Consider the following 13,265-nt stretch of genomic DNA (forward strand, 5'->3'; position numbering starts at 1 on the left):
TTCTTTTGTAGTCATCTTGGACCGGTAATTCTGTTACTAATTTATTCATTTTCGTATGTTCTTAGTCCTCTTTGGTGCGTCAAGAATGCCTAGAACATGATCAACAACTTGTAGCACTGCTCTCCATGGTGCGGCACACTGAAGTCCGTCTTAAACAACAGCAGCAACAATTTATGGGGAGGAGTCTTGCCACACTTGATGACATCATTAAACAGACAGAGGTGAGCACTGCTTGAATATTGTTTCTACATTCTTAGAAAAAGCGCTTCCTTAAGGTTTCTTCAGGTGGTTAACGCAGACTCGGATTATTATTGCAGAGTAAGGCAGATATATCATGTATGAATTGGGATTCTCTGATATTAACTAACACCCCTGGAAAAATGCTGTTTGTTCTCCTGCACCAGTCAAGCCCATTGCAGCAGAAACTGTGTGCATATAAAGGGGGTTTTATGATAACCACCAGACCACCGGGTTAGGGAAAAGAGCTGCTGCTCATCTGTTTTGGTTAAGATGTAGACAATAGAACAGCGGGTAAATGGCAGCTGTTCCCCTCAAAGCTCTTGGTTGACCCTAAAACCCATTTTCCTCTTTGGGCTGGCAAGTTTTTCTAAGAGGGGTGTTTTTTGTTTTTTTGTTTTTTTTTATAAGATCTGCCCATTGGGGAAAACCCATAGAACCCTTTTCATGCAAGATAAAATATCTAAAAATTGATTCGTTATTTCGTGTTAATTAAACTTCTTTGTTTTCCTTTTACTCTAAAACAAGGCTCTTGCGCTAGAGCTCACTGATTTGGAGCCCCAAGTAAACAGCGAGGTTGAAGCAGCCAAGCAGCTCCTGGAGTCACACAATGAGGATGTCCCACCGCAGTTAGTCACAGCCCTGGAGAAGGACCAGCGGAGTTTGTCCCGTACGTTTAACGCGGCAAGAAAACTTGCCGAGAGTGCTCTGCAAGGGATGCGATCGCATCGTGATGCACAGAAAGTAAGACAGAAATATCAGCTTTGGTTTTAAAGCACACCGAGGTGTCACCGGTGACTGTAAAAATGTGAAAAAAAACTACTTCTTCCTAGGAGGCGGTGCGTAGCGAGTTGGAGTCTCTGACTGGGAGAGTGGACGGTCTTCTTGGCTGGCTTAAAAACACAGAAGCTCAGTTGGAGCAAGAAACGGCTTCATCTGAGGATGGAAAGATTCAAGAGAATGATGGAAGAACATTAGTGTGGCTCACTCAAAAACTGCAACAGGTCAAGGTAAAATTTTACTCACACTTAAGAATTCTAAATAAAATGATCGTTTTAGTCATAATGTCTCACTGTTATTTCTACCATAGTGCTGTTGAATTTTTTGTTCAGAAGGTATTGAGGTAATTCCAGCTAGAAGATAAATCACAGGTTTATATGGATGTGTTTGTTCTAATATGTTATTGATTTTTATGCTAACAGCGTACACGGGGACTTGTATGGCAGATGCTACACATGAAAGGATCTTTAAAATGTGCAATTGTTGATATTAAGTGAAGACATTTATTGAGCATTTTTGGAAGGAGTCTCCAGTGTCAGAGTTTGTAACAGTCAAGGATAAAGCTGTAAATTGACGTTATCCGACACAAGAATGTCTTCAAGACAGAAGGCGTTGTGGCTTCTCTATATCTTCTCTATTAACTTCGAGAGATTAAAAATAGGCCGGTGAAGAAATGACTTTATAGCTGCTCTTATGTAAGCGATAGCATTAAATAGAACTACAAATGGATAATATGTACAACGTATTGTTTAATAAATCCCAAAATCGTTGGCAAATTGGTTTGGTTCTACCAGGTGTAAAACACTTTGAGACGTCACCAACCCATAGCTGATTATTTTTCTTGTAACCGCTTCCCCTTTTGTGTTTTATTTCTTATATATCACGTATGCTTTTCTGTTTCAGGATCTACAGGAGTGTCTCACAACCCGCTCCAATGAACTAAACGCTGTGGCGTTTGACATCCAGGTGTTTATCTCAGAGCGCGCACAGGATCTAGCACCTGAGCAAAGCAGGCGTCTGCTGGGACAGCTGCAGCAGCTCCAGAGTGCCTTTCACCAGGCCTCGGGCCGCACCCATGCGAGGGCCGAGGCCCTCTCGGTCCAACGAGTCCGAGAAGAGGAGCGAGAGCAGAAGGAACGAGAGAGGGAACAGGAGGAAAGAGAGAGAGAGAAAGAGAGACAGACTGCTAGGGAGAGAGAGGTTTGCAAATACCTGATTGAATGCTTATGCCTTTACAGCCGCAATAACGGAAACATGATTTTCCTTTGGATTTTAATTAATAACACCAACATGATGATGATGATAATCTATAAAAACCAATCTGATGCTTATTTCTTTATTAGGACTGTTGTCACTAAGCAACAGAAACGTAGAAGCTAGTTTATCAGTTTTCCAATAATAATGTCGCTATGCTCCATCGTGCTTCTACGGCTTATTCTACCACTCACTTTGCTGCTAGATACTATTTTGCTTTGTGCATGTGTGTGGAAATAACATGTGTATTAACCTCTCTGCCTTGCTGTTACAGATTGCCACCGAGGACAAGCGCTTATGCCAACTCGAAAAGGCTAGAGATTTCAAATCAGCCATTTTATAATAGCAGGCTTTTTTTTTTTTTTTTTCACTTTTCTTATCTGTTTTAAAGAAAAGGAAAATAACTGACTGATGAAATGTCATTGTGATAATCCAAAATCATTTTTCTTGCTTGACTGACCCTGTGTAAGATTTGTGTTGTCTGCCTGTGTGATCAGTCTGGATACATCTTGCTCAAACAATGCATATTTTTGAGTGATATGTGAAGTGTGATTAGTCAGTTTTGTGATGAGTGGTGTTGAAAACATTTTAAAACTGCGTGAGCCCTAACATTGCTTTAAATAGTTTTAAGTATTATACAAAGGAATTTTTTTTTTTCCTGCTGGGTTTTAGGTAGTGCAGCAGGAGAAAGCAAAGTGCTCACAGAAGCTTGAAGGCCTCAGTATGTGGTTGGCTGGTGCAGCGAGCCTGCTGGCCAGTCAGAGAACGGGAGCTGAGTCAGATGATGTGAATGCACTTCAGCAAAAGCACAGTGAGCTCAAGGTGATTTAATAAGTGAGCTACATGACTATTTTATATATAGGAATATAGATTACCCATGTATCTTAATGCACATCCAATACTTTGGGTCAAAAAATTTCAGGAGGTGCAGAAAGATCTTCAGACCAAAGGTGATGGCATGATGGAGACGATTCGGTCTGTGGAAGAGTTCCTGGCTGAGCATGGTGAGGATCTGAGTCCAGAAGAAAGGGCTAACCTTCAAGCGGCACTGTCGCATATGAAAGAGCAATACCAAACCCTCACAGGCACTGCCCAGTCGTCACTGGCTCAGCTGGACTCGACCATCAACGCAGCACTCCAGCAAAACACACAAAGGGTAAATATCTCGACTAAATAAATCAGCATTGCGTTTCCTTTTTTCAGCGCTTCCTGAAGCTGTATTTTCTTTCCCCTTGCTCTTATCTATGCAAGGCTAAAGCCGAGGAGCAACTGCAGGAGACTCAGGGAAAAATAGACATGCTGCTTAAGGAGATATCCTCACTGGACACCTCTAGGAGGAAGTCGCTTGGTGAGACTGTTCTAGATGCCAACGTGCCAATGGGGTCACTGAGCTCACACAATGACATGCTGAAGGTCAGATCCGAACTGTCCGTATTGAAACCTGTGCTCAATTTCCAGCATCAGTTCATTCACATTTGTGTCGTCTTTTACAGGACGAATTACAGCAGTTACAAGACCAGCAGGCTCACCTCCTACACGTGGCCCAGTCCACACGCTCTCTCCTGGAGCAGCCAGACTCCACTGTGCCCCAGGAGGAGAAGCAGCGCCTACGCGCCAAACTAGATCACCTCCAGAGCCAGCACCAGGAACGTCTACAGAGCTGCCAGGAGAGACTACGACGGTCTGAAGCACTTCAGGATGACCTCTCTAAATTCATGGAAGAACATGGCAACCTGGGAGCATGGCTGGAGCAGAGTGAGAGGGTGCTGTGTTCCTTAAAGGAAGGAGAAGCTGATGCTCAGGGGCTGAAACACAGGCTCGAGGAGCACAAAAAGGTATTCGTTGTGTAACTGTTCAATATTTCAGCATTATTGAGTATAATTTTAGCAGTATTCTGTATGAGTTTCATGCAAAAAATGATGACTTGTTGCTTGTCAATGCTTTCTAGCTGGCAGATGATGTGATCTGCCACAAGGCAGATTTGCGCTTTGTGTCCATTTCTGGACAGAAGGTGCTGGATTCGATACAAGGGACTGAGGAAAAGGTCGGTACTATTGACCCGGCTCTACGAGACACAAGGCAGCTTGTCAGTGATAAGCTACAAGATGCAGTGCAACGCTACAGTTGCCTACAAAACAAGGTAGGGGGAAAAAGTTCCTGTCTGCATAATGGTCTGAACTTTTCAGGGCACAAATCCCACTTATCAGAGTCATCCAAAATGTTATGAAATGTGTTTATTTTATATCCTTTTAGGGGATTTAAATAAAAAAAAACATAAGATTTTAGGTGTTTCTGTGCCTCATTTTCTATGGAGAAGTCACATCGGGTAATGTATTATTCATTTCAGAAATAATTTTTGTGTGGTTAATGTATTGGACCCTCTTCTGCTTGTTGCAGTCTGTCGATCTTGGTACCCATCTGTCCAGTCTACTGGATCGGTACCAGCAGTACCAGGATGAGGCTGCAGCTTTGGATTCTTGGCTCAGTGCTCAGGAGCAGAACCAGAGCATATTGAAACCCTGTGGAGAGCAAACGGATACACAGACACTACAAAATACACTGAATACTGTACAGGTAAGATTGGCTACACATCCCTGATGCGCATTGAAGAGGTTTCAGCTTGAATCGGTGGGTGACGGAATTTTTTTTTTTTATTGCTTTATTTGAATCGTCTGCAGGACGAGCTCGCCGAGCGCTCGGTGCAGTTGGAGAAGGTGAGGAAAGCTGGGAAAATGCTCAGTAGCACCCAGGAATCCCCCAAACTCAAAACAGCAGATATCAACACCACCACTGGTAACTACATGTTGATTTTATTGATTTATTAGATGCTGTTTAACTGTGTTTTAAAATATCATTCATGTTGTTACGTAATCCATTTCAGATACACTTGAGAAGCGGTTTGGAACTCTGTCGGAGTGTGTGTCTCAGAGAGCCGAGCAACTCCAGACTGCAGTCGCTCAGTCTGTCAACGCTCAGGAGGGTCTCAAAGCACTGCTGTCCTGGCTGGATGGTCTAGCATTAGACCCTGGACCAGTCCACCCTACTGCCCAAGCAGTGCAGGAGGCCCTCACCCAAAATCAGGTATCACATTGATCTAGATTCGCCATACGTAACACTCGAGACAAAATAAAAGCTGTAGCCATCAATACACCTGTGAGCTATTATCAACCTGCATACCCACTTCATAGCAGTGGTAAACATCTCAAGAGCAAGATTTTAAGGTTTGAATACTGAATATGAAGCATCTACTGTTAATGATGTGTGAATATGTAGAACCCTTAAAGTTATGTGTAAAGTTTGTTTTTATTGATCCTTTGTCTATTTATTTATTTATTTATTTTTTAAACCAGAAACTGCGGCAGGAATTATTGTCACGGCAGGGCAGTATGGAGGCCACTCGTGACTCCGTGTCCAAGCTGCTGAAATCTGCAGATGCATCTACAGTCTCTGGTCTGCAGGGGGCACTGCAAGACTTGAGTCAGCGCTACACCACAGCCCAGACCATGCAGGCTGAAAAAGAAGCTGGACTGCGGGCAATCCTGCCCAAACTGGAGGGCTTCGAGCGCCTGAGCTCGGACCTTCGTGACTTCACACAGAGCCGCGAGAGAGTTCTGAGCCTCGGGGGCCTGCCGGACCACAGCGTTGAGGATTATAGACAAACCATAGAGGTAACGGAGATCATCCACAAACAGCGGCCATGGTGCTCTATTTAGACTCTTTATGGGCACTAATGTTACATTATAAAGGGTAAAGTCTCTAATTAACTTATCATGCTTTTGGTTTTAGGAGGTAAAATCAGATCTTGTCCAAGAAACAAGCCAGTTGAAGTCATTTGTGGAGCTTGGTGCTGACCTGAGCAAGTCAAAGCTGTTTGCCAGTGCACACAGCCTCGTGGACTCAACCAATGAGGTGTCTGAAAAGTTTGCTCGACTAGAAGCCAGCGTTAATGAGAGGTGAGTTCTGAGCAAAAAACAAACAAACAACAACAAAAAAAAACCCACCTGTCCTCTGGAAAGCCATCTTAAAAGTGCTACAAGAGGGCACTAAAGGAATTATAATCATCGTTCCTCATCTTGTTAATTATGAAACGAATTGCATAATGTCCAATTCTGGTGAAGTCCATTAATCCCTGATGAAACATTGCCAGTTCATTTTGTGCACAAATTATGCAAATCAGAGCCTCAGTAAATTTCTTTTCACCTCATGTATTAGGTGAATACATGAGGTGGTCATGGGTCATCACATGTGGACTCTGTAGATCAGATTCTTTCAGAATTCCATTGTCTCAGTAAATAAGCTAAACCACAATCAATATAGCGAGAAACCTAAAAACACACGTCTAGCTGTCCTAATATAACTCCATTAAATGACAAGAAGTTGAATTGGCTAATTTATCAATTGATTTCAGAGGCAGTGTTTAAATTCACATGGATGTATAGTGTGTTGGCACTTTGGAGGTGGTTTGAACATGGTTTGGCAGATAAGGTGATAGTAAACGCTCTTTGCGTTATTTCAATAAAACTGCAAGCTTGTATGCTAGATTCTTTAACAAGGGTGTGGTGGATGATGTACAGATGGCTGACAAATTAAAGGGATAAACAAGTCTTAGCCACCAGAACAGCTTCACTGCAGTACATTAGCCGCTGTACTGAAGCAACGTACATCATGTTTCCAAAAGATATTTCCTTAGCTGGGGTTTTGATGATCGTGGTGTAGAGCAATGTCTTCTCAACACTCCTCTCCAAAATCTCCCATAAATATTTTTTTAACTGGGTTGTAATCTGTTGACTGTAAAGGTCATAACATTATATTTTATATTGTTTTCATGCTCATTAAATCATTGAGTGAAACCTTATATCCTGTGGTGAGGTCATCTTCAAAGAGACAGCTCCTTTGACAAAAGGATACATATTGATTTTAGGATGTAGGATAAATCAGCCTTTACTGCTTTGCGATGACTTTTGCCTCCAAGGGGACAAGTGGACACAAACCATGCTACCAGACTGCTCCTAGACTATAACAGATATTCCAAAAATACAGAATTTTGCTCATGAGAAGACTAGTATTGGCACTGCGTAGCCAGATTCCAGCATAGGCTGAAGTCGTGCCAGTCACCACATGGTGAAAATAAAACCTGTATAATTCATTTATATATAGTGTTATTCTCTGCCAAACTGGCATTATTACCCATTCGAGATGCTTTTCTGAAGGTCTTCGTGTTTGAAATGCCAGAGTCGGCTTCTCATATAACCAAGTTTCATAACAGTTGATATATGAGCCGTGGGATTACAAACATGCCCTCTGTGTCTTATTGGGAGCGGATTGAGCCAGGGCCTTGTCACTATTCCTGTATAATGTAATGTAGGTGACACTTTTCACTATTCCTAAATGTAACGTGGGTGATACTGGCCATTCTGGAATAGCGGGACTGCTGAAGCATGAGCGTAAGCTGCGTGAGTTCATTGAGAGGTTTTAATGTTGTGGTTTGGATGACACATCTAGCGGACATATAAAAAAAACATTTCGCAAAAAATAAAATCGTAAGACATTTGGAATGAACGGTGACTCCACCGCTAACCTAAGCAAATATTTTCCCATTGGCTAGGCAATGCTTTATTTAAATTGTCTGATTTTATTATTCAATGTGTCTACAGACTGAATGCCATCCAGAGCTGTGACCAGCAGCTGGTGCAGTTCCGCTCGCTTTCCGGCTCCCTCCTCAGGTGGCTGCAGATGGCACAAGAGCAGCTGCCTGCTAAAGAACCCAACCTCAACACAGAGGGCCTGCAGAGGAGAGTACAGCAGCTCAAGGTGGGTGTGCATTAGAGAAAACTGCACCAAGTTGTGTTCTGCACATGCCAGATTTGATAAGGTTATAAACTATTCCATGACTTGCTCTCAGGACTTGCTGAGTGAGTGGGAGTCCCAGGGCAATCAAGTTCAGGAGCTAAACAAGAGCAGCTCAGAGCTGGAGAGTCTGATCATCAGCATCACTGCTCCACAAAGCAAGACTGGTACGAGCAGCATTCGGATTTACACCTTATATACACCTTAAATAGCCATCTTTATCACTGCACTGGATTTCCATCATGTTTAACTAATAGATGTCGTTTTTGAGATACATTTACAAAAATGAGTAAAGCGTCTTAACAGTTTTTGAAAATGATCACATACACTACCGGTCAAAAGTTTGGAGACACTTTACTGAAATGTCGGGGATGGATGTGCATCATTTTCAACTTTTGCATAATGCTTAAAATGGCTGCTTAAGGATATCTTCCACAAGTTTAAAATCACAAAGTAAGAAATTGGAAGTTGACAAGTGCATAAAAGGGGTTTCGGAAGGCCCGGCTTAAATCCCTGTTTAATCTGTAATTAATTAGTATTATGGATTACTAATTCTCATACCAAAAAAAAGCTTATCGTCTATAAATTGTGAGACTTGTGTATGTCTGCTTTGGCATGCTGCTCTATGTTTAACCTTTGTGAGCTTATACATGTTGACTGGTGTGAGCCTTATGTGTGCAAGTGCTTACGTCTTTGTGGTGTTCATGCATGTGTGTGTAGCACCAGTGTCTGAGTGTGTGTCTCTCTCCCAGGTGTCCCCACGCTCAATGGTGCCGGTGGCTCCAGCAGTCTCAATGGCATTCACACCTGCAGAGGTGAGCCCCCTATACTTGGTGCACTGTTGGTCACGTCGTCTCCATCCACATCCAATTATGTGCCATCAGACACCCATTATTTCACTCTGTCCCCAGTCTATTACCCATCATACCCAGTACAGACCCAGGATTGATTCTGGGCTCCGTCATGAGACTACTATTTGGCACCAAAACTTAGGAACGGACCACACTCGAGTTCAGTTAACGCCAATCCCCGAGATCAGATTTCTGGACGATACTTGTGGGCGAAAAAGAATTTTGACACCCAACGTTGCATCAGACTCTCATTGGCAGCTGGAAATCAAGCAAACACTGCAGCCACTCAGTCACCGTGCTTTCATAAATTTGAAATGCCATGTGTCCGCTTCCGTCTGTGTCCGTTCGGCTTGTTTCTTATATTCTAAAAGATAACTGTAGAACAAATGGGGTTTTCACCATGAACACCACATACTACGCTCCATTTTAATACAGTTATCATTTATCTTATACGCCTTTCCCGCCAGATCTAACGGAGATACAGGTGGTGGTGGCGGACGTGAACAGCAGGTATGAACAGCTGGGTGGGGATCTTCAGGAGAGGCAGAGCAAGCAGCAGGCTTCTCTGGAGCTGTGTCAGAAGGCCAGGCAAGACTCTGAGGCTCTGCACCAGTGGCTGGGTCCTCGGGAACAGAGCCTGGCACAGGGGCAGACTGCATCGCCCTCGAGGCCTGAGGTGGTGCGTGCCCAGGCCCGGGAGAACAAGGTGAGTACAGACTGAAAACCTAACTGATGATGTTTATATAATTGGTCAGATCACAGCAGTTTTAGCAGCCTGGTGTGACATCAAATGTTGCATAATCAGTATAATGACTATGATCCCTCCATGCAGGCCTTGCTGTCTGAACTTGCAGAGCATTCTGGGAAAGTTGAGGACCTAAAGAACACCCTAAAGCAACTGATACAAGAAAATCCTGACTCCCCTGAAGCAGAGATCTGGAAACAACAACTAAAGGACATCGGTAAGTAGATCACTACCCAGAGTGGAGCAATAAGGGAAAAATACAAATTATGATGATATTATTGACCGCACACTTGTTGTTACAACAGCTATGTTGTAAAGGGTCACTGTTTGGTTTTCATTTACATTAAATTCCTCGAATGCATTTGGTGTTTCATGTGCATATTTGTTCAGCACTAAAGCTGAAGGGATTTAGTTTTTCTAAAAGGTTGAGAGCTCCTCTGGCAAATCGAACAAAAGCTTGGTATGGTGCGTAGGTTGGAGGAACTGGAGGAGGCAGGAGAATGGAGTGAGCTCCAGGAACAGCTTTTAGTCCTCCGTGATATTTTATGTTTCTTGTGTGACTCAAAGCCTTCAAATTATTCTCAAAGCAAAATTCGTGCTTTATTGAAACCACATGCATGTGTCAGACTCGCTCTTCCTATGTATGACTCAAAAAGTATGAGGGCAAGTATGGTATTGTTGCCAGGATTGCCTGTATATGCGTTTCCGCTTCTGTGATGCCAGTACATAAACACACTAAATTAGAATGGATTGTTTTGTGTCCCTTTTAACTTAATTCCCTGTATTTCCTACTAAAAAAGATTATTCACGGTTACACTGCTTCCCAGAATCTTTGCGTTACCATGGCTACCCGTGTACCCAGCTTCTGTTGTTATGATTTCAAGAGGCATCGTGATTAGCTGTTATGTTTATTTTACACCACCACATTTACCATTGCTTCTTTTCGTAGAATCTCGATGGGAGAAAGCCAATCAGACCGCAGCACAGAGACAGACAGAACTGGAGACGTGTGCTGACAGACTGGGCAACTTTGCATCAGCAGCCAGTCAGCTCGGTCCCTGGCTGCGAGAGAAGGAGCTGATGATGAGCGTGCTGGGTCCCCTGAGCATCGACCCTAACATGCTCAACACTCAGAAGCAACAAGTGCAGGTATATACAAGGGTGCACACACGAGTGCGGGTGTTTGAGCATTATCTAGAGTTCATTTGTGGGTGTACGCTGCAACAAGACAACAATTCAAAACATTAGGCAAGCTCAAGATAATTTAAAGGGAGGCAAAAAAAAAATTTTTTCAAAAAGTTTCTCAGACTCCAGAACTGATTTGAAGAAATCTGCCAGCCTGTCCTATCAGGAAGAATTAGGGAGAAACTGGATAGCATTAATATAACACTTTCCAGTGTTCGATCCCACAACAACAAGCTTGATGAATTAGGTGAAAGATTAAAATTTGATGACGAGTTTAAAAAGAAGTCATTTAATCTGCTTCACTGAGACCTGGCTCAAGGAAGGGACTGAAGCCGCCCTTCCCGGATTGAACTGCAATCAGAGCAGATGGGGATAAAAATACAAGTCACAAATCAATCGGAGGAGGACTGTGTATCTTCATTGGTAACAACTGGGTGACTCAGATGCACATACGTGAACGGGTATGTACCCCTGATTACGAGCTACTCTTTTATCTGCCAATAGAATTTGGTCAGATTACAATTGTCCTGACGTATTTACCAGGCCCGAAGTTTGAGGAGGCAGCTTGCGGGTTAAGTAAGAGTTTTAACAAGACTCTCTCACGCTCTATGGATCAACCTGTATTTGTTTTGGTAGATTTTAACCGTTGTAGCTTGTCAAATTCTCAAGTTTACAACACTATATCGACTGTCCTACTCGACACACTCAGACACTTGAACAATGTTTTGGCAACGTGCCTAATGCCTACAAAGCGGTGTGCAGACCACCACTGGGTGAGTCAGACCACAATGTCATACACCTCCTGCCAAAGAATAAAGCAAGAATTAAGCAGGAGAAACCTGTAGTTAAGGAGATCAAACAGTGGTCGGATGCTTGTAATGACAGACTGTGACTCTGCTTTGATGATACGGATTGGGATTTTTTTTTTTTTTTTTTTGACAACTGTACAGATGCAAATGAACTCTCAGAGACGATCACGTTATATATTCATTTTTTGTGAGAGTAATGTGTCTGTCCAAATAATAAGGTTTGGGTGACCAAAGGAAATGAAGAGGTGTCTTTGTGAGGAAAAAGATTGCATTTATTAAATGTGATATGGTGCTTTTGAAAGATAAAAGGCGTGAATTGAGGGCAATTATAAAGAAGTCCAAGCAGGAGTATAAAACCAAACCGGAAAGACACTTCAGTGCTGGCGATGAAAAGAAAGAATGGAATAGCCTCAATATTATGATGGGCGGAGATGTGAATAAACAGCAACGTTTGCCTCCTGATAGTATCATATCGGCTAATGAACTGTACCAGTTTTATAGTAGATTTGATACTATGTGACCATGATAGCACTAATGATGAATTGGGAGAGGTCTTATATGAGTTACGTTGATATTTTACTGCAGTGGTGTCAGGATGGTGCTTTATTTATTAATGAAAGTAAAACAATAGAGCTCATCGTTTACAGTCTTGGGGAATACGGGCAGACATGCCAGCCTGTTATAATCAACAACCAAGCGGTCGAAGAGGACGGACAGTTCAAATACCTTGGATTGATTCTTTGATAACAATTTGAACTTTGCTCTAAATACAGATTGTGTCTATAAGAAGTCTGTGCAGAAATTGTACATTCTGAGGAAATTAAATAGTTTTTGTGCGAGTAAAGATGCGCTTGAAATGGTATAGAGAAATTTGTTGAGTGTCCTGAGGTATAACATTAAGCCCTGTTCACACCGGGACTATTTTCCTCGGTACGTTTAATGTCCCAGTGGCTGTCAATGAGCATGCTCGCACCCAGACGTAAAACACGGGGCGTCAAAGCGTCAAGTTTTTTTTTAGTAGTTGAGGGGTTAGTTTTTTTTGTTTTTTTTTAATAAATTCAACATTACACACTAAATACTATATAAGCGTGTTTATGTTGTGGTATTTTTTTTTTTTACCACACTGAAATGCAAGAATATATTCTGAATGATCCATTTCATTCTTTCAGCGTTGTCTTCTACACTAAATTGCATTGTTTATTTCTTTGTCTCTTCTGTGCAAATGATAATCCCCTGATTGATAGTCCATTGTATTTATTTTACACCTGACATATATAATATAAAATTTCATTCAGCGCATCGCCCGAGTTTAAGGGTTAGGGTAACCCTTGTTGTGATGAAATTAAAAGATTTTTTTTTCTGTTATGCAAACCTTTGCACTCTGTACATTTTTCCTGCTCTCCAGTTGTTCTGCAATTTCCTGTTTTCTAGCTGTTCTTTTCTTTCCTGTAAGGAAATGACTAAGACTAGAAAGCAGCAGCATATCTTAGTGGCTTATCTACAGAAGCCATTATATAACATCATATGACGCTATGTATTTAAATTATTTGGTTGTGT

The 13,265-nt window shown here is 42.2% G+C and overlaps 1 protein-coding gene across 12 annotated transcripts in view; it reads left to right on the forward strand.

The window, feature by feature from the left end:
* Positions 1 to 13,265, forward strand: part of macf1a (microtubule actin crosslinking factor 1a) — a 202,991-nt gene that overhangs the window by 142,203 nt on the left and 47,523 nt on the right. For 10 of the 12 annotated variants that reach the window (XR_008384522.1, XM_053612352.1, XM_053612358.1 and 7 more), the window contains 20 exons: positions 66 to 221; positions 766 to 981; positions 1,071 to 1,247; positions 1,921 to 2,217; positions 2,944 to 3,093; positions 3,194 to 3,427; positions 3,523 to 3,684; positions 3,765 to 4,106; positions 4,220 to 4,411; positions 4,669 to 4,845; positions 4,950 to 5,064; positions 5,153 to 5,352; positions 5,622 to 5,939; positions 6,058 to 6,224; positions 7,926 to 8,082; positions 8,174 to 8,285; positions 8,871 to 8,933; positions 9,437 to 9,675; positions 9,802 to 9,931; positions 10,664 to 10,863. Coding sequence is in view for 11 of the 12 variants with exons in the window: in XM_053612352.1 (XP_053468327.1) it covers positions 66 to 221; positions 766 to 981; positions 1,071 to 1,247; positions 1,921 to 2,217; positions 2,944 to 3,093; positions 3,194 to 3,427; positions 3,523 to 3,684; positions 3,765 to 4,106; positions 4,220 to 4,411; positions 4,669 to 4,845; positions 4,950 to 5,064; positions 5,153 to 5,352; positions 5,622 to 5,939; positions 6,058 to 6,224; positions 7,926 to 8,082; positions 8,174 to 8,285; positions 8,871 to 8,933; positions 9,437 to 9,675; positions 9,802 to 9,931; positions 10,664 to 10,863 (3,804 nt within the window). In the remaining variant the exon portion in view is untranslated. The remainder of the gene's footprint in view (positions 1 to 65; positions 222 to 765; positions 982 to 1,070; positions 1,248 to 1,920; positions 2,218 to 2,943; positions 3,094 to 3,193; positions 3,428 to 3,522; positions 3,685 to 3,764; positions 4,107 to 4,219; positions 4,412 to 4,668; positions 4,846 to 4,949; positions 5,065 to 5,152; positions 5,353 to 5,621; positions 5,940 to 6,057; positions 6,225 to 7,925; positions 8,083 to 8,173; positions 8,286 to 8,870; positions 8,934 to 9,436; positions 9,676 to 9,801; positions 9,932 to 10,663; positions 10,864 to 13,265) is intronic. The other 2 variants (XM_053612355.1, XM_053612363.1) reach the window with 2 other exon arrangements.

This window comes from Ictalurus furcatus, chromosome 24 (genome assembly GCF_023375685.1).
Source record: "Ictalurus furcatus strain D&B chromosome 24, Billie_1.0, whole genome shotgun sequence".
In the NCBI taxonomy this organism is placed as follows: Eukaryota; Metazoa; Chordata; class Actinopteri; order Siluriformes; family Ictaluridae; genus Ictalurus; species Ictalurus furcatus.